We start from the raw sequence: 20,873 nt of genomic DNA on the forward strand, positions 1-20,873 counted from the left end.
TTTATGAATTAACATAAGCTTCATTTAAATAGTCATTGACAAGATTCATAAGTGCTTCCTTTTGTTAAATTTGTTATAGTATAACTTTATATTGTTATTTAGCATGATTATTGTATTTTGTGAGTTTTACGTACTAGATAATTGTCTGTGTATTTAACGGAAGTCATAAATGTCAGTGCATAATCATATATGAATATTGTTCACACTATTACCTAATGCCTGGCTTGGCTTACACACTGGCACTTGTTAACAGGAATAATTAACAATGTCACTAATTAAACATGTTACTAATGACACAAAGTTATTGAATTGTTGATGTGCTTAATTAATTAATTTAAATCCGCCAACTCGCATTGGAGCAGCTTGGTGGATTAAGCTCTGATCCTTCTCCTGCATGAGGTAAGAGGCCTATGCCCAGCAGTGGAATAATACAGGCTAAAGCGAAGCGAAGCGCATTAATTAATTTAGAGATAAAATGGCAATTTTGGCTACATGTAACCTTATATAACAATATTTCTTATTACAATATTAATGTCGTGTGTAAACCAAGTGTTATGTTTGAATGATCTTTGTTTATGACTAGAAAAAAGGATATGATTCACTTGTACATGTTACTATGAGAGTTCATGGCATGTAATGTCAGATATATCAATGTGTGGAGTACACACTAACTAGTACTTAAATTATGTCTAGAACTATAAGATGACAAAAATAACATGGTGTATTTGAATTTACCCCCATTTAATACAATTCAATTTTTGTTAAATAAAATTAACATTAACAATATATATTATTACAAAATATTTGTATTCCCATTAGTCTAGTTTTGATTAGAACTGATAATAATAATATCTGCTGAAAGTTCCAGATAGATCCAAATAAAAAACGATGATTGATGGGAAGTTATTGAAAACAATTGTGTGTTGAAACAGGGATTCCAAATACTTTTTTCAAATTTGATGCTTTAAAATTCAATTTTTATCTGGGCATTTTTCGATCCAGATAGATCTATCAGGATCCCCATTGGAACTTAACATTTTATATCGTAGTGTTTCCACAGGGATCCTAAATTTTTAACATGATATTTCGCCTACAGTATTTTGTCACTTCTATGGATTACAGGAACTTTAGTTCGTTTTGGTAAACTCTTTTTGGTAACATTACAAATTTTTCGTATACACTGGCTTTAGCATTCTAGTTACAGGACTAAAAAAATTTTTGGCGCGTAACAAAGTATAATATTATATATAAGTGTAAACTAAATAGGAGTGAGTGTTTAGTGTGGACTCGATTAAGTAACTTTCTTAGTGTTACTGTTTCTGAGTTTGATCTCAGCTGTATTTGTAAGAAATAAATTATTTTCTTTGAATATTAAACAAGATCTTTTATTTTCTCTTCGCCTGAATTAGTATTTTTATTATATTTTTGAATTGTTTTCTGATACTTTAAAGTCAGTATATTTAGATAGACAATCTTATTTTATTTTATTAACCGACTTCAATAAAGGAGTATGTTCTCAAATCGACTGTATTTTTTCGGATAACAAAACAATTATTACAATACTGAAAAAAAAAATTAAAACAAGAACTTAATATAATAATAAGTTTTTCTTCAAATAATAATATAAATTATACCCGTGTACAAATATTATAATGATCCTTATAAAGATAAGGTATTTTTGCCCTTTTTATTGGAAATTGCTTATCGTGATTCGTAATGGACGTGATAAGATTATTGATCAATTGATGGTAATTATTTGTTTGCTATTGTGATTAGTGCGAAATCAAGTTTATGTAAAATGGGTTTGTGCGAAGCGAAATATTCAGGTTTAACTGAAGAAGTTTTGGAGGAGTACGTCGCCCTAACGTACCTTAATAAGGGTGAAATTCTGTAGTAAGTACTTGTTTTGTCATTATATCACCAAGTATGATGTAATTAGAAAAACATTCCAATATGTTGCAATAAATAATTTCTCTACATCATTGTAGTTTTTCTTATAAATATATAAAAAGGAACGAAAATTATTTCAAAATTACATAATTGCATTATTACTATATTTGTTAAATAAAAACTTAACTGAGGTAGGACACAGCAGGATACATCCTGCTCAAAATCTGAACCCGTCCGGGAAGTACCATGACCTTTAAGAATATCACAGCTGAATAATATTGCTCTCAGTCTCAAGTAGTTATGGGTCTCCTGTAGTGAGCAAGGTAGCCAAAGCTCTTGAGTTTGGTAGAGGATGATTCTTCGAATTCTTAATCGAAAGCTGATGTTTGTCATGTGGTCACATATAAATTTTATTGAGATCTGATAACTACTTTTTGAGTAAACTTTGATAAAGCGTAGTTACTTGACTGTATATGTTTTCGTCGATCTACGAGTACGTTGTATTACTCGTCGATGTAATTGAAGTCGGTTTTTTTTTCGTTTGCGAGCAAACACAATTATTAAATACGAGTTTTGTTTACGAGATTTAATATAATCTTGTAATATGGTTACAGTTTGATGAAAAAATTCTACTCTATCGCCCCAGAGAAAATAGAAGCAGATTACTTTCATAGAGTAAACAAAGAAGATGTTATTAAAAAGTTTCATGTATTAAAAGTAAGTATGTGTAATGTGGAGATTTTTAGAGAACAAATACATACCTATACAGGTACCAACGTACCTACGAATAAAAATCGAATGATTATAAGTTTTTGTATGGCTATTTTGTAAGCAAAGAAATGGATGAGTAAAGTATTTCACAAATATTCTTTATTTAGAAAGTACTTAGAGCGCTTAAATAGAAACTACTGATTTTTTTGTTTTATTATAAATACAGTGGCGTAGCAAGGGGTGGGCAAGGGGGCATCATACCCGGGTGCTACTCACAAAAGGGCTCCAAATGTCTGCAAAACAAAAAATTACTGGACCTATTATATGGTTATCGAATGGGGAGGGGGGGGGGGTAAAGGTATTGTGCCCCGAGTGCGAGTTCAGCGCGCTACGTCACTGTATAAATAATTTATATACTAATTATAAACAGCTGATGACATGTTTAGTATAAAAATAAATTTATATACTAAAGATGTAATCAGCTATTCTTAATGTAAGCAACTTAATGTTAATCATTCGTATATATACAAGATATTTTTGTTTATGTACAACATTTTATTCCCAGTATTTAAAAAAGTACAATATCTATAGTATTTGCGACAAATTTATTACAGAACAATCCATTTCAAGATCGCCTTTTCCGGGTGTTTTCTTCGCAAAAAGATGACTGTTTCTCTTTTGAAGATTTACTTGACTTGTGTTCTGCTATGAGTCCTGAATGTCCAATAGAAGTTAAAGCTGCTTGGGCTTTTAAAGTATATGGTAAAACTTTCTACATTTTTTGATTTACCTATTATTAAGTATATAAATACATACCAATATTACCAATTTACTTTTGCTGAAACCTTTTTCATCTAACTAGGGTGTAAATATTCTAAGATTCATAAGTAGACCGAAGTTAAACAAACAAAAACCACGCGTGATATTTCGTACCCATTTTACTAGAGTTAGTATTTTTAGGTTGTAGAACTACATATTAATTTAACCAAAAATAATGGTTAAATAAGAGTTTACGTAAAAGTTTAAATAAAAAAACATGCGACTATTGCTATAAAACTAGATTTAGGTCCTGTTTCACTAGTTGTGGATATAGATTATCTTGTAAATAAGTTACGATTAAACTAATAAGTTTCGATTGTTTCACCTCGATTAATAATATATACGTTTTAGAGACATATTTGCGAATAGAAATATCTCATAAATACAATACCTACAATTCGATTGTGAAAAAGAAATATTACATCGAAATTTTTTATCTGTTGGATAAGTATATTATTGTTATCCATCAAATAGCGTTATCCACAACTGGTGAAACAGGCCCTAAGTCGTACCAATATAATCACAACAGTAACTCTAGGAGAAACGTACATTACATAAAATCTTTGTTTTCATTATCATTACGTGTTATATTTTCTGGTGTTTAAGACATAGATGAAGACAACCATATATCGTCACAAGACATTTGCAACATCGTGGACCGTCTGACATGGGACCCTTCTAGTCGGACAAACTATATTGACAAGGAATCTAAATTAAAAATTGCAAAAGTGGTAAGGCATCTTACATACTTAACTAAATAAGTAGTCAAGTATGTAAATCAATAATTCTTTATTTACCTTAGTGCGTGTGCAAAATGGGAGGAGGTTCCCAATTCGACTGTATTTTGTTTTATGTTGTTTTATGTATGTATGTGGCTCCGATATCGTTTTTTGTTTTTGTTTATTATTTGAATTAACTACCAAATACCTTAAGTACTAGATAATAAAAGTAAAAGAAGGATTTTCATTTCAGATAAATATACGAGCTCCATTATAAATCTAATTAAACTCCCCTCCTTTTTTTTAAATACAACTTGGTCGACAAACAATCGTACGGCTCACCTGAAGGTAAGCGATTACCGTAGCTTATAAATTGAATACCGTAGCTTATAATTGAATTTGGCTGAATTGCCGACCCTATCCCCAAATCCCCCCCCCCCCGGAGCTCTGGTCACCTTACTCACCAACAGGAACACAACACTACTTGAGAGCAGTATTATTTAGCTGTGATCTTCTGTAACGTTGAGGTACTACCCCAGTCGGGCTGCTCCTGATCATGAGCAGGACATTTCCTGCTGTGCCCTACCTTAGTTATATTCTTACATTACTAATTTTTCTTTCAGATTTTAGAAGAAATGAACCTAGACAGAAGCGGTAGCGTCGGTCTGAACGAGTTCAAATTAATTTTGTTACGACTACCTGAATTTACATCATCGTTTTATTTTAGACTTTGAATTATTCGAATACCTATATAATGATAATTAGATTAGCAACATAGGTTTGGATTATTTTAAAACTATTGCTATAACCTAAAATTGAGCAATTAATGCGGGAATTATTTTCCTTGTTGAGTGAAACTCGTACCTACCCTACTGAAAATTACAAATAAATAAATCTATCTGGATCCATATAAAAACAGATAAAAATTGTATGAAAATTTTGGAATTCCTACTTCAAACACGCAATAGCTTATAATAACTTTCCATACAAATCATCGTTTTTTATTCGTAATTTTCAGTAGGGTATATACCTATATATTCGGTAGGCGCGGTCGGCGACGCAGGGCCTACCTGGCCAATCTGCCGCCGTAACGTCGGACCAGTGGTCTATATATATAATGTACGTTTAACAATAATTTTTAGTATTTTTCTATAACTAATACAGTATTTATTTTATCGTGATAACAATGTTATTTTTACGTTAAACACCTTTCCTTCATATTTCCTTCCTTTCTCTCCTCTTTCTCTCTTTTTTTTGGTTTACTTTTAAGAAAAACATTTACGAAAACAGTATTATCAATTCGTTTATTTACTGCATAAACGTTTGTACAAAAATAATATCAAAAAATAAAATGAAAATTTTTTCAATTTATAAATATATTTTATCTAACAAAGGCTTTACAGGCCGCCTTGTTAAAACGACCAGCCAATGTACGGCTCGGCAGCGCGGGGAAACCACTGGTTCGACCAGTGTTGCCAGGTAGAACAACAGGCTGCTTGTATTTGACGTGGTACATCGGAAACGATAAATATGTTCTGGAATCATATAAAACTAGCTAGCTACATATATACTAATCTATAATATAAAAATGAGTCGCTGAATGTGTTGCTAAGCGCAAAACTCGAGAACGGTTGGACCGATTTCGCTAATTCTTTTTTTTAATATTCCTTGAAGTACGAGGATGGTTCTTACGGAGAGAAAAATTAAAAAAAAAAAAAAAAATAAAATTTCCTGAAAAAGTCTAAAAACAACACTTTTCTATACTCCCATACAAAAGATTTGTGATAATACTTAAAAGTCACTGTTAGGCGATACGAAGTTCGCCGGGTCAGCTAATTTGTGATAAAACTGGTTTAGTGTGAGACAAAATTTGTGTGTGAGCTAAACTATTGTGGATGTAGAAGTTAAGTAAATATGAAGTAAGTACTCAAGTTTACACTCCTGATTAATAAATATTATCACCCAAATAAAAAAATTTACCAAATTTTATTATATATATACAATTTTACCAATTCTTTATGAGAAAAAAACGAGTGTGCTTTAGACCACACGACTGAAGTAAAACTTTCTATCTTCACTAACTTATATCTCCATCTCAACTTCCGTTCGCTTCGCCCGAACACACTTTTCATAACGATCACGTCACGCATTCACCAGCTTACTCCCCAAGTCAAGAGTGCGTAAAGAAGTTTTACTTCAAAAAAATAATTGTATGAAAAAATGTGTTGAAAATAAGATTGAATCATACGGAGTCATCTCCGGCGGACATTGCCACATATATTCTGGGTCCTTAAAATATAGTAAAGGATGGTGTGCTTTTGCATAGCCTCTGTAGTAGTCTCTGTGACGCTGACAAGCCTATAAAGTGAACAATTAGATTTTGTTGTACAGTTATTTTACACGGGGCTAAGGTTTATTTAATTAAAAACAAGATTTACTTCATAAAAAGTTTCGATTTCATCTTGCCGAGCATTATCTACAAAATAAATGTCCATTTTAGAGAAACAGAAACAGCAAATTTATATTACATTTATAAAAAACTATTTAAAATAAGACAAAAGAAAATTGACAAGTAATATTGCCATATATATTATAAATAAATACATGATACGTAGACGACTATTATTTTTTGGTGCAATGACTCTGACGTTAGAATAATTGCAATAATTATTGTTAGAACTTTACATCTAAGATTATAAAAAAATCTGATTTATAAAAGCTGAGGTAAAACTAAATAAGAATTTCAAGTTTGGTTTTCGTATCCCAGACTTTATTTATGTAAGATGAACGATAGTCATAAGTACAATATTATTGCCTAAACTAGCGTGAAAACTTATAAAAATTTATTTAAAAATTATTAAAAATTTATTATAAACTAAGATATAGAATTTAAAAAAAACTTTGGTATTGGATTTTCAAACTTACGTCATAAAATTTATCTATTTCTTCTTGTCTTAAAATATCACTAAATAAATTATATTTTACCATATTTGATTACTTTATATTCGCATGTATATGTTTTAATCAAAATAAAATGTAAATTTTAACAAAAATGTCACAGAGACATTGACATAAATTAAGCATATTTTTTTCAACTTCATTTCATCGTGTCTGAATGTACTTGTTGTGAAGTTTATAATAACTATTATAATGAGTTTTTAGTATCATATTTGTTTTAGTGTTTTTTTTTCATTTCAATGGCACATAATAAAAGTTAATAAATATGTTCTAGGAAAAATTTAGCAGTATTTTTTTAGATTGGCAGCTTTGGTGTATGTACTATTTGGATTTTGCTGTCGTCTTACATCTGTCTAACACAGAGAAACGTCAAAACAATATTCTCTCAATTTTGTTTTACCATTTTTTCTTATTGGTATTGAAGTCAACAACTATCTTATTATGTGTATTTTAGTTAAATTTTAAACAAAGAAAATTTAGTGATGGCATATTAATTACATTTGGAAACTAGATCAAGCCCTCTTTGTTATTTTTGGTGTACTATTTTTGTCCGCTCCACATTCGCTGATTCGGTGCATTGAAATATATTTTGACGTCTAGGAAAGAATGTCTTCCTACAAGGTGAGTAATACTAGCTTAATTATCATTTAACCGTAATTAGTATTGAAACAAATTGTTCTACTCCACTTCCTGTGAGCTATTTGATATAAATTCAACAGTATGTAACACATGTTTTACTTCACTATTATTTATTATTCATACGATTTCAGATGCGCATGTCTCCCTAAGTATTTATTTTTTCTTAATGTAAAAGATTCGTAAAATGTTTGTAAATTTTTGTCACAGTCAACTCTTGTTTGAAATCAACATAAGTAATAATATGATATATTGACAATTTATGAAATCGTAAACAATGTAATTAATGTATGTAGATGTGAAGTATTCAATAAAAATAAAAATTATATTTCAATAAAAATGTTTTGAGGATGATTAACTATCAATACTATTTTTTATCACAATGGTATGATTGTAGGGTAAGATAAAGCTGTAGGAAGTTCATTGTCAGATATTACTGCAGACTATATAAGATTACTTTTATTATATCTAGAGTATACCTGATAGCGATCGTTACTCATAGTAGGGAATATATATATATATATAATGTAGTTGGGAATATATCCTCTACCCACCCGTATTGAAGCAGTGTGGTGGATTAAGCTCTGATCCTTCTCCTACATGCGGAAAGAGGCCTATGCCCAGCAGTGGGATATTACAGGCTGAAGCGTTGCGTATATTGTATAAAATTATGATGTTGGCAATTTTTTTAAGTCTAAAACCCCTTCAATTTAATAAATAATTTTAAACAATGAATTTCATTTAGGCAATTTATTCTTAAAATGTAAATAAATAAATATATCTTGATAGTATCTTTGAATTAGTTTGATTGTATGAGTCATATAAAAGTGTATTGTCCTGTTTATGGTTGAATGACTGATAGCGGTTAATAGGTATAGACACCTTATTTATGTGAAAAAATGCATACCAGTGTGGGGTGTGTTAAGGGGGGTATGTGGCAAAATACTTTTTCAAATAACTTTGGCAATTTACCATACATAAAAATACAGTAGAATTGAGAACCTCCACCTTTATTGAAGTTGGCTAATGAACATAATGAAAATTGTGCTTGCAATGTGTGTGTGAAATTAATTTATTAAAAAAAAAATTAAATTCATTGATAGGGGTGGCAAATTTACGTTGGGCCCCAGGCGGCTGATTTTAATTGGGGTCTGAGCAAGATAAAATATTACGCTACGGGTGCAGACAGACTGATAGGTAGTAGTTATTTCGTGATAATACTTTAATAATGTGTAAGCTTACATTTGCTGGTTATGAGTCAAGCCTCCAAAACTCACATCAATCATTAGGTTGGAAAAAAGTTCTACGGATTTTATATAGAGATTCAAGGTAAGATTTTACAAAATTTGTTTACATTTATTATAATATACATATATGTATAATTTTGTTCGATAACTTGCCACCGTCTCGTAGTTAGTGACATGATTCCGTTGCTGTAGAAAATTTAGGACTCTTCATAACTTTACACTACCTAAAGAATTCTGAAGAGACCGAAACAGATGGAAATCTGAGGGTGGATCCATTAATAAGACATATCAATCATAAGACTTCCTAGTCAAACTCTCAACTTTTGTTGAGTGGCTAACGATGTATGTGGTTGAGTGTCGTAGGGATGAAAGATGACACCTTTTCTGTTGATCAATTTAGGCCACTTATTCTCAATTTCTTACTTAAGTCTTATTCACTGTTGACAGTAGAAACCCGAATCGATGGTTTTGCCTGGCGGTAAAAGCTCATAATCAATGATGCCCTGCCAATCTAATCATACACTCAATATCACCTTATCGTGTGTCATTCCTGGTTTCGCGATAGTCTGTGCAGCTTGACCGACCTTTGACTACGATCCCTTTTGTACATCCTTATCGAAAAAATTCGATCGCGAGAGAATCGCAAATGAGTACACGGTCCATTAGGTTTCTTTCAGTGAGTTTATGTGGCACCCATATGTATCGAGCTTTTTTGTAGAGTCAGCCTTCTTCAAATCGGTCAAACTGTTGTGTGGTCGATTCTCAGATCTTCAGCTACATCGTAAATACTCAAATGTTGATCTAGCTCCACTTTTAAAGTTATAGTTCTTTTGGCGCGTTAGGGAAAAATGATGAGAGTAAATTGAACAGTCACAAAAAACCAATACCCTGGAATTAGCTAGTCAAGAAGTTAATAACGTGAAGTTAGATAGCCAATAAGGTATAGCTTCTTACGTGCGTACATAGGTACATACACACATTTTTTTTCAGTCATGTCACGTTTATCTGTAACTGGGCGACCAGACTGAAAACGTTTAAACCAATTTTGTGCTACTTTTAATGACACTGTATTAGGTTTTTTGTAGCTTGAGTCGCAATTGACCCTTTTTTAAAGCCAAACTTTAAAATACACCGAATTTCTTCGTTGAATTCACCCATTTTTGACGGACAAAAAAAAAAAAAACAAATGAAAAGTTGCGGGAAACTGTTTTTTACTTTTTAATTTCTTTTTTAAAACGTCACCTTTTCATGTTATTGAAACCAGCCAACAATACAACCAAAAATTTTTGTTGCGACTTTTTACAAGAAAACGAAACTTTGTCTCGGATTTATGATACCAATTGTACGATGTCTATGTTGAGGAATAAGCTTTTGTTGAAAAACTGATCCTCAGTAACAATTGAGAGTGGTAAACAATTGAGAGTGGTAAAAAACCAATGGGTAATACAGGTGAATTCGGTAGTATAAACTAGTTACTAATACGACTTAATATATTTACAGTTATTACCCTGTACCATTACAATTTTGTGATGGTGATGAGTTCCGTGGGCATGGGTGACGCGGTGCTAAGGGAGCGTCTACCGGCGTTATGGCGGCGCATCGAAGACGCGCACTACAGCTACCTCGAAATAGACGACAGCCCGGAAAAGTTGCAACAGAAAAAGAAGCTGGAAGGTAAATAAACATTTATTCAACACTAGTGGTCACCCAGACGTCTAAATTCGACGATAATTAAAGAAAAGTAGAAGCCGTAGATCCTTATATAGACTAGCATTTTTAAATGAACTGCCAGTAAAATTCTTTCACGTAATATCTAATGTAAGTATTAATACGGACTATAAATTAATTGTGAATGTCATGTAGTAAAGTAGTCATCATCATTTCAACCTATTGCAATCCACTGCTGGACATAGGCTCCACAAGTTCGCGCCAGAAATGGCGCAAATTCATGTGTGTTGCCCACAGTCACCACGCTGGGCAGTCGGATGGGTGACCGCAGGGCTGGCTTGTGACCGCAGGGCTGGCTTTGTTGCACATAAGACGCTGCTGCCCGTCTTCGGCCTGTGTATTTCAAAGCCAGCAGTTGGATGGTTATCCCGCCATCAGTCGGCTATATAAGTCCCAAGGTGGTATTGGAACTGTGTTATCCCTTAATCGCTTCTTACGACACCCACGGGAAGAGAGGGGGTGGCTATATTCTGTAATGCCGTAGCCACACAGCCAAAAAAATAATAATAAAGTAGTAGTCAAGTGTAGTATTTAAGCAAATTTTTGGAATAAATGTTTTCCTTATTACGGGTGACTATTAAAACAACCATTTACAATACTATTTATGGATAACTATTTCAGTTATTTTGTCAAGAAATAGGTTTATAAAAATGTTCCTAATCTATGTTGATGTTCTCTGCACTAAAAAATAACAATTGTTTGGAGTCAGCGTTTAGAATTGTGACAAGAAATATTATTATTTTCCAATCTTACGCTGTTTCGTCTGCGTTGATGTAATCCGATCCTATATTTGCTATTCCATTCTGTCCTTTTAAGATGTAGACTACGTCAGTGGTAGCATTCTATTAATCAAAGAACTTTCAAAATCGGTCCCTAGTGGAAATTTTGTTGGCTAAGATAAGAAAAAACTTAATTACAATGAAGTATTTTCTTTGTTTCCGATTACAGGATATATCCTCGAATATCTCACACTTGTGCCCCACGAGTGTAAATTCGGTTTGGCGGAGACGGGCAAAGTGTTCCAGCGTACGATTAATGAGTTACCGGACTACAGTGCTTATAGAGCGGGTATAGGCTGGGCGGCCATCGCTCGGTATGCTGGGAACCTTCTTGCACAACCCTGGAGGAAGGAGTACAAAGTTATACGAGTGAGTATGATTTATTTCTTACACTAATACACTAACATTCTTGTCATCTACATAATTATGCATATTTGTGATGTGTGTTAATACCACCACCGTGTCGTCGTTGTCGGACCAGCTCAGTTGACCTAATGGTCAACTGAGCTGGTCCGACAGATGTGTGTTAAATGTGTGAAGTTAAAATAGAAAAAAAAAAAAACTAGGTAGAGACTTACTATTCTAGCGGTTTGAAAAATTAGAAAACGATTCTACCAAATATACATAAAAAAAAATATGAAGTCTTTCGAGCCGTTACGGAAATTTTTATTTGTCCATTTGCAGTTTGAAAAAAAAAACGTAACATTTATGAGATTTAAATAAGCCTCTTAACTCGTTAGTGATAATGCGACATTCTCGTTTCATCGGTGAAGCTCTTCAATAGATTATCAATAACAAATACGCTAGCGTTAAAATCGCTTTATATATATAAAATAATTGAAATATTGAAAGAAAAAAGTTGCAATTTATTTAACGTCATCATTACAGCCTATATAGTCCACTGCTGGACGTAGGCGTCCAGACGTTTACGCCAAAAATAACGTGAATTCATGTGTTTTGCCCATAGTCACTACGCTGGGCAGGCGCGTTGGTGACCGCAGTACTGGCTTTGTCGCTCGTTTGTTTTAGTATCACATTTTTTTCAGTTAGGTAGCCCAGCCAAATGTCAAGCCTGCCGTAAGGAACTTCGTTCCAATAATTTACTATTTTCTTGTGACAGAATGAAGTATGTCTGGGCAGCTAGTGTTATAATATAGTTTTTATATGAAAATTGTAATGTAGCAACTACTGTTTGTCCAAATAAAATAAAATAAAATAGAATAGAACAGAACAGAACAGAACAGAACAGAACAGAACAGAACAGACCAGACCAGAACAGAACAGAACAGAACAGAACAGAACAGAACAGAACAGAACAGAACAGAACAGAACAGAACAGAACACAACAGAACAGAACAGAACAGAACAGAACAGAACAGAACAGAACAGAACAGAACAGAATCAAATAAAATAAAATAAAATAAAATAAAATAAAATAAAATAAAATAAAATAAAATAAAACAAAAAATAAAAATAAAAATAATAATAATAATTTTAATGCAATATCATTGTTAATTTTCATGGAAATCGATTTCATTAGGGTTTTTTTTGTACGTGATAAATTTATACATAGTAAAAACTTAACTTTTAAAATATCAAAGGCCCTAATGGATAAATCGGCGGGTACCAACTATAGCTCAATAAATCGTATTTCAAACTCGACTTGTAGATTAACAGAGGAGGGTCTGCAAATAAATAAAAAAAGCTACTAATTAATTTGATAACATACGTAATAATATACACGATTATAATGCTGAAAAAAAAATTGTATTTTAAATCATGTCATATCTGAATTGACCAGTCTTATTTTAATAATTTTTATTGCTTTACAAAACTTGTCTACCTAAGAATGGTAAATACTCTTAAAGTTCAACATATGACTCGTAAGAGCATTACAGAAACGACTATTCTTAAACTGTTCAACAACAGTTTGTTAAACTAAATAGTCAAACAAAAGCATACAAGAAACTAACCAATATTTTCTTGTACAGTTGTATTCGGGCTTCTACAAACACGAAGTGGAAGCTAACATGGTGGGCGCGGAGACCATGCTTCAAGCGATGGGGTACCGGGCGATAGGCGCAGGCCGACTCGCTCTAGACGGACCCATTTGTCCTGATATGGCCGCAGCCATATCGCGGGATGCTATTATCGCGCACTGCGAGTGTCAGGTAACATATTGAGTTTCTATCAATTATATTTATCGATATTATTAGTATTAGACTATAAGCTCAATTTATTGATGTCGATAAGAATACGCAACTATAATGTGTAGATGAGCAAAAACTTCTATAGAGAAAAGCTGTTGTGTAATTTTTTATCAAAACAGGTTTAGTTTTTTAATTTATTTACTTTACTGGACGGAAGGGAACTTTATAGGCTTAGTAATTTCTTATTATACTATGTTTAAATATAAAATCTCATATTACGCGAAAACTGCGGTAATATATCATTATTATATATCCAGACAACAAGAGCATTGTACTAACTTTATATATAAAACAAACGTTTAACAGGTGTCATATATACAGTAACAATTACAAACCGCAATAAATGTTGTGTGGTTCATATCAAAGGATATCGGATGTAACTAACAATCTATCATTCAAATGCAGATGACATGGCAGTTGATATCCTCAGTGAGGTGACATTGAAATGCGGTTATCGTACAGGTTTTAATATATGTATGTAGGAACTAGCTGCTGCCCGCGACGTCGTCTGCGTGAACGCTATACAGCACCAAAAATACCCACGATTATACCTTTTAAAATGACATTCATTTACCCGTTTCTTCTTTACATTTCATATCTACAGAAAAATCTCATAGATGGCGCTGCTTCTTTTCTACTTATATCCATTTAATTATGTTTATCGGCTTAGTTACTTACATTGCGTGATTTTTATAGCGTGAAGCTAGCTTATATAGCTTGGTTATTAACATAACAACAACAACATTCAAATATGCGTCGTTCGATCACACGTTGTTACAGAATGCGTTGAGGAAATAAAGGTTCACTGCTCGTTCCCGGTAGGTGATAGTATGATAATATGTAGCCTATATGTTGACCCGACTTCTTAATCATATTCGTGCCAAATTCGAAGTAAATCCATGCGGTACATATTGCATTGTTGCATATTTTTAAAATTTGCAACTCTTATTATTTAATTTTTAATCTATGGAGAATTAGGATGCCAGTAACGTTTGCACTAGTAAATAGTAGGCGATACTATTTAATTGAATTATTTTTGCTCTATATAAAAATCGATGATGAGTATTGTTAGGCATGATATGTTTACATAATATTCAAAGCCACCTTAGCCAGAAGTTTGTCTTCCTAAAAAAAATAATCACATCAACGGCTTTCTCTACATCGATTCACAAAATGTGTTTTTTGTTTTTATAAATAAACGTCACATACTCAATGGTCCCCACTAGGATTTACGTATGTATCGGTTTTCGGAAAAACAATACACAACCACAAACGTCCGGACCACGGCAAACATTCGTATGATCGATACATAAAATAAATATATAAGAATAAAAATGTATGCCATAAGCGGGAATCTAACGCGTGACCGCTAGCGCAACAGCCACAAGCTAGTGCTATGACCGTTGCGCTAACGCGTTAACGCGTCGTCAATCAAATAGACTTCTTTACATCGAGCCAGTTGAAAATGAAGTGTACAACAGTGTCGGTGGTGTCCGCAGATCATGTGCCAGGTGTGGGAGCGCGTGTGGGGCGGCGGCGCGCGCGTGTCGTGGGCGGACGTGGCGCGCGAGCGGGCCGCGCACGTGGCCGCCGCGCCCGCCGCCGCCGCGCGCCTCGCCGGCACTACAGGTGCGACCTTACACGCTAACTACACCTGCACTTTAGCTCAACTATACCTGCACTTTAGCTCAACTACACCTGCACTTTAGCTCAACTATACCTGCACGTTAGCTCAACTACACCTGCACTGCAGCTCAACTATACCTGCACTGTAGCTCAACTATACCTACACTTTACTTACACTAAATCTTTTAAATGCCTCACACTCACACTCAACGGCACCTACTAGGATTTTCTCTTGTGTCGGGGGGTCCGGAAACACAATACACAAGCACAAACGCCCAGACCATGGCAAACGTCTGTATGGCCAATAAACAAGCTCGCCATGTGTGGGGATCGAACCCGCAACCGACAACGCAACACCCACAAACCACTGCTAAGACCGTTGCACCAACGTGTCGTCAAACTGCAGTTAAATTTCCTATAGACTATAGTACAAAATTTGATACTGAAAACTGGTATAGTATCACAACTTACTGTCAGTATAGTGTTCCACCTCTTCTGTCGTTTTGAAGATTGACTACTTTGTAATTGACGCTACATATTACATATTTGAATTATACACAACACAGATACATACTGGCACATACCTCCTTAGATCTGTGAACTGTAAGTGGGACAACGGACGACTTTTTTATTGGCTCGCCACTTATACCTGTATGTCATAAGCACTTATCGCTACAGTTCGTTTTGTTATTGTGACCCTAATAATGTTCTAAAAATAATTGAAACGGTTTGGCTGGCGACAGACTTCTCATTAGTTAGAGTGAGCTACGCTTGAAAATGTTACAGACAGAGATCATATTTTTATTGCTTTTATTTTAGTTGTTTTATTTGAGTTTATTTTACGTTATATTTTGTCTTCAACATGAGTCGAAATAATAGACATTGTAAGCAATCTACGTTCAGTTTTCTTTAACAAATAAGTTTTTTAATTTTTTTTAAAGTCTATGGACCATATCATCATCAATTATAGTATGTTCGATCGCCGCATATAACAAATATAAAAATCCAATTGGGGGTCGTTGAGGGTGAAGCGTTTATTTAGTTATTTAATTAATAAAATATATTTTTTTTCAGATGGCGACATTTATTCAAACGTACCAATGACGGTATCAGATCCTCATCGAAGGATTATTGAACCTCAATATTCAGTGACATCACAGTGCAATTGTTCTGAAACATTGGAAGAGCCTGTCCAGCCTGTAATAAATCCCTATATGATGCCGAGCATGGTTCCATCACATATGATGTATCCCATGCCACACATAAACCCTGAGATACCAGTAACAGCACCTCAATGTAATCCTGTCTCTATGATGACCCCTTATGGGGCAGTACCTTATTACTACCCAGTTCAAGCCCCATATATGATACCGACGCCAGTTTATGCACCAATAAAACATGCAACAACAGTACCGGTAAATGGATATCCAATGCCACAATATAGGTACCCAACTGTACCAACAGCACAGCTAATAGAATTGGAAACGCCGTCTGTGTATGAAAATGGGAAGTTCGAACGACATCCAGAAGAAAGGAGCCATAGAAAGAATAGGCAGGCGGAAGGATCTAAACGTACATCAAGATCAGGCTTTAGTGATGTTTCATTACCAAGTTTACCTCGGTCAGACACTCAACCGACTTTAAGTAAAGCTAAAGAAGATGGTATGGGTACGTACGAAAGTTGGGACTACGTTTTCAGAAATCTATCGAGTAAAAACCAAGACGGAGATAGTAGAAGTGGATTTTCACAATCATTAGATCGGGATTCCAGAACACTCGATAGGTTAGACCGAGACGAGAGGCGGTCGAAATATCAACCTACGACACTTGATTTAGAAGACGGTCTTCAAGCGTTACATCTCGATAGATCCTATGACGAAGATGTCTATAGAACAGCAAAAGTTAATGAAAACTTGATGCGATTAAAACAGGAACAGGAACAAAAAAGAGCGAGGCAGTTGGCGAAGAAACAAATAGAAGAGAAGAAACAAATAGAAGAGAAGAAACCTAAGAAAACTTTAGAACCAATCGGAAATCCTAAAGCAGATGGTCTAGTCACACAAAAAACTGCTCCGGATAAAGTCAAGCTATTGACTAAGAAGGAGATCAAAGACAGGAAAGATGTAATTAAGCAGCAGAGTTCTGTAAATGGTACGGCATCAACTACGGCTGAGGTTAAAAAGGTTAAGAAGCCTACGAGATTAGTCGCGGTTGAAGTTGACAAAACGAAAACGAAACCGGTAGAAAATGGAGTGCACAAAACGACACATAGCTCTAAAACTACTGGACGTAAGTTTTATATAAAAGTTTGAATTGCGATTTGATAGCAATAATTGTATTATTCTGACTATTGCTCGATTATCTCAAGTAATGCAGTGTTGCGTCTCTATTTATTCTAATTCAGAGAGATAGTTACTATTGTAACAAAACCTGTATGTTATTCGAATCATTTTTTTGAAATAAATTATTTAAATTCTTTGTGTCTTAAGCATTTTTTTTATGATATTATAAAATTTACTTTCAGCATCCAGCAGTCAATCGAATTACAATTTAAAAGCGCAACTAGTCGTCTCACTCGACGAGCCCGACTTCACCCGCCGATCGCCCCCCAAACAGAATGGCGAACGGGAAAGATCTTCGAGCCGAGCAAGCAACGAGAGGGAGAGAGACAGCGAACTAAAGAAAGATAAGTGGCAGTGCGGTACTTGCACTTATTTGAATAAAAACTCCTTAGTTGCGTGCGAGATGTGCGGGAAATCGAAAAGGGGACCGGAAATCGAACCTCTTACTTCCGGTGGCAGGGAATGCCCCGCCTGCACGTTGGTCAACAAGAGGGACGCAAGAGCGTGTGATGCGTGTGGAACTAGCCTAGAACATTGCCCCACCTATATTTAAACTAGAGCTAGAGATGGGCGACAAGTTGTGATAGACTTAACTAGACGCGAAAATTGGACAACCGCGTTAAATTTTGTAAAATTCATCAAAAACTTGAACGGAAATGCGTTCAAGTTTTTGTTTTTTTGTTCACTAGATCTGGATTTATGAGTCGAGACATGTTATCAAATATGTATAAAGGCTTGAGATTATAAAAATTTCTTATGGCATCGTGTCTTGCCTTTGGCTACGTATAAATAAGTAAATTATAAAAGCGTAGGGCCTATATTAACTTCTTTAACTGTAATCTTAAGGTTTTAAAATTGCATTATTTTGTATGTGAATGGGCAATAATGAAAATAATTTTATGTCTGTTCCGGTGAATGTGCTATAAAATTTTAAATGATAATTTTGTTAATAATATCGTAATGACAAACGCATAATTGAAAACCGCGTCTTACATAACGCTGTATTTTAACATTGTTAGAAGATACAAATTTTAAAGTTATCTGCGTCTGAGGTATAATTTTTATTTTGCGATGTCAATTATATAGGACATTCCTATCACCTTTGTAGTTACATATGTGCTAATACGTATTAGTGCCAATATATTTTAATGACGATTGTTTTAATGTAACTAACTAACGGACAAATTACTAATAAGTAACTGAAAAATTAAATAAATATATGAAGATTTTTATTGTTATATCGATGTCCAGAAATGACCACATTTAATAATCTATTTGTGTTATACAATAATATAATAATGTGTAAAATAGCTGTGGAGACATTATTAATACTATGATTTCATTACACCACAGTTAATTTTAAATTGCAAATCTATATTACAATATAAAATAATTTATTATTGATTTGTAACTCGCTTTAACAGGGTAAGATTGTAGTATACAGAGAATTTATTCGGTTTTATTTTAAATCTATTTATTAGGCGACATTCTTAATTGTCCTCTTTAGTCGATAGTCCTAGTCGTCTTATGTTTATATGAAATCGTATAAAGATGGCTCTACGACGTAATGCTAGAGAATTCGATATAGAATCTCGCAAATGATTGATATAGTAAAAAATAAATAAATAAATAACGTTGTGTTTAATTTAATAACTGTATTGTCAAGATGTTTGGTTGTTCGCCTTCAAAAATGCTTTAATATTAGTCTGTACAAATATAATGTTTTTTTTTCTGTTTACATACTAATATATAAATTATAAGATATGTGTGTATATAGTCGAACGATAGAACATTGTAAATAAATAGATATTAAAATATATGTATACAAGAAATATATCTATTCAGTCGGTAAAATGTATAAACTAATGATTAGATCATCATCGTGGGTGCATTCGTTAAAACATTAAATAATTTTATTGTCACATTTTACAAAGTAAAAATGCACTTAAAGTTCGAAACATATTGTTAAATCAATCACCTAACATTTTATGTAGTCCTAGTAAAGTTTTATTCCTACAGTTTTTTTTAAATTGTATATTTATTATTATTTTTATATGAAAAATTGTAATTCTTCTTGTAAATAAAGACTTGTTTTTTATTATTATCTAAAATATCTTATCTGCAGTACAATTAACTAGGACTAACAATATGTTTCTTACTAAAATATGAATAAATATAAATAGCAGTCGTTGTATAATCGGGTAAAGCACTGAGGACGTGTATTTTTCTATAATAAATGTAGATTTTCTTATGATGTTTTTATGGATATATTTTATGCTTTAGATTCATTTGCCTTCTTTGATGAACGTGGTTTGTAACTGTAAATTGAGGCGAGTATTCTGTTAGAAAAAGATTATGTATTAAAATAATAAATTACTATTGTTTTACCTAGTATTTCGTTTTATTTATTCATTTATTAAGGTGAGGGCACATCAGGATTAGGACATATATTTGACTAGCCCGTTGGCTCAGTTTGTAGTGACCCTGCTTTCTGCTCTGGGGGTTGTAGGTTCGATTCCCACGCCGAGTCTTAGTGTAATATATATATATATATTTATATATGTATTATTTATATGTATGTTTGTTTGTGTTCAAAAGAAAAGGTTTGTGTTCAAAAAAAAAAAATGTAACTGTCAGCTGTTACCTATAACACAAGCATTATGTTGCTTACTTTAGGAACAGACGACCGTGTGTGTATGTTGTAAATATTTATTATTTATTTACTGTTCAAAATATCGAGCAGCCAAGGTGTCTATAGACTACGGTAGCCGCTTACTATTGAAGGGACCGTAAGCTTGTTTGCTGACCTCGTCGTATATAAAAAATATATGGGGTATTCCATTCCAAATCAACCACCCGACGCCTTTCGATCTATTCTATTCTAAAAATGTTTAGATGATTAACACCGCGGGTGTGTGGGAGGGCACAAAGTCTATTATAGGCCGATCTATCTGTTGGGATACCGCTCGTTCAGGTAGCTCCGTACGGGCGTTCGGAGTGTTAGCGATCCCGTGGCGCCCCACAATGACGATGAGGGCACCGCTGGGTTTTAGAGGGTAGTCTGTGCGCTTTTTGACCGCACGAGAGCCCCACACTCACGTCGCGTTTGAGCGGTGGGACTAGTGCGTAAATGCATTTCCCAGCGAAAAGAAAGCTCCGTACGGGCGTAGCGTGACCTGCTGGGTACCCATCAAATCAAGGTTACGTA

General features: G+C 33.8%; 3 protein-coding genes across 4 annotated transcripts; 2 read left to right on the forward strand and 1 right to left on the reverse strand.

The window, feature by feature from the left end:
• The first annotated feature begins 1,681 nt into the window (after positions 1-1,681).
• On the forward strand, positions 1,682-5,320 carry LOC123661581 (calcium and integrin-binding protein 1-like). Its single transcript, XM_045596534.1, has 5 exons — positions 1,682-1,893; positions 2,505-2,607; positions 3,216-3,363; positions 4,027-4,151; positions 4,763-5,320. Exons 1-5 carry the CDS (start codon positions 1,799-1,801, stop codon positions 4,871-4,873), a joined length of 582 nt encoding a protein of 193 aa, XP_045452490.1. The 5' UTR covers positions 1,682-1,798; the 3' UTR covers positions 4,874-5,320.
• Positions 5,321-5,424: 104 nt separating this feature from the next.
• On the reverse strand, positions 5,425-7,186 carry LOC123661580. Of its 2 annotated transcripts, none has more exons than XM_045596532.1 (3): positions 7,065-7,186; positions 6,388-6,497; positions 5,425-5,674 (listed from the first exon to the last, which is right to left on the reverse strand). In XM_045596532.1, exons 1-3 carry the CDS (start codon positions 7,125-7,127, stop codon positions 5,521-5,523), a joined length of 327 nt encoding a protein of 108 aa, XP_045452488.1. In that variant the 5' UTR covers positions 7,128-7,186; the 3' UTR covers positions 5,425-5,520. The 2 variants fall into 2 exon arrangements, with proteins under 2 accessions (XP_045452488.1, XP_045452489.1); XM_045596533.1 differs by lacking the exon at positions 7,065-7,186 and adding an exon at positions 6,578-6,713.
• Positions 7,187-7,419: 233 nt separating this feature from the next.
• Positions 7,420-18,260, forward strand: LOC123661506. Its single transcript, XM_045596466.1, has 7 exons — positions 7,420-7,718; positions 10,481-10,654; positions 11,657-11,856; positions 13,479-13,658; positions 15,197-15,274; positions 16,355-17,612; positions 17,848-18,260. The coding sequence occupies exons 2-7, from the start codon at positions 10,510-10,512 to the stop codon at positions 18,216-18,218; spliced, it is 2,232 nt and encodes a 743-aa protein (XP_045452422.1). The 5' UTR covers positions 7,420-7,718; positions 10,481-10,509; the 3' UTR covers positions 18,219-18,260.
• The last annotated feature ends 2,613 nt before the right edge of the window (positions 18,261-20,873 follow it).

The sequence above is a fragment of the Melitaea cinxia genome, chromosome 17 (assembly GCF_905220565.1).
Source record: "Melitaea cinxia chromosome 17, ilMelCinx1.1, whole genome shotgun sequence".
Lineage (NCBI taxonomy): Eukaryota > Metazoa > Arthropoda > Insecta > Lepidoptera > Nymphalidae > Melitaea > Melitaea cinxia.

What these genes read in the sequence shown, in the direction of transcription:
- LOC123661581 (XM_045596534.1), top strand. Translation starts at nt 1,799, where the DNA reads ATGGGTTTGTGCGAAGCGAAATATTCAGGTTTAACTGAAGAAGTTTTG. An exon ending in AATAAGGGTGAAATTCTGTA is followed by an intron (nt 1,894 to 2,504) that starts GTAAGTACTTGT and finishes ATATGGTTACAG; the next exon opens with TTTGATGAAAAAATTCTACT. An exon ending in AAAAGTTTCATGTATTAAAA is followed by an intron (nt 2,608 to 3,215) that starts GTAAGTATGTGT and finishes AATTTATTACAG; the next exon opens with AACAATCCATTTCAAGATCG.
- LOC123661506 (XM_045596466.1), top strand. Translation starts at nt 10,510, where the DNA reads ATGGTGATGAGTTCCGTGGGCATGGGTGACGCGGTGCTAAGGGAGCGT. An exon ending in ACAGAAAAAGAAGCTGGAAG is followed by an intron (nt 10,655 to 11,656) that starts GTAAATAAACAT and finishes TTCCGATTACAG; the next exon opens with GATATATCCTCGAATATCTC. An exon ending in TAGCTCTAAAACTACTGGAC is followed by an intron (nt 17,613 to 17,847) that starts GTAAGTTTTATA and finishes ATTTACTTTCAG; the next exon opens with CATCCAGCAGTCAATCGAAT.
- LOC123661580 (XM_045596532.1), bottom strand. Translation starts at nt 7,127, where the DNA reads ATGGTAAAATATAATTTATTTAGTGATATTTTAAGACAAGAAGAAATA. An exon ending in AAATAGATAAATTTTATGAC is followed by an intron (nt 6,498 to 7,064) that starts GTAAGTTTGAAA and finishes TTCACTTTATAG; the next exon opens with GCTTGTCAGCGTCACAGAGA. An exon ending in TGTCCGCCGGAGATGACTCC is followed by an intron (nt 5,675 to 6,387) that starts GTATGATTCAAT and finishes ATATGATTCCAG; the next exon opens with AACATATTTATCGTTTCCGA.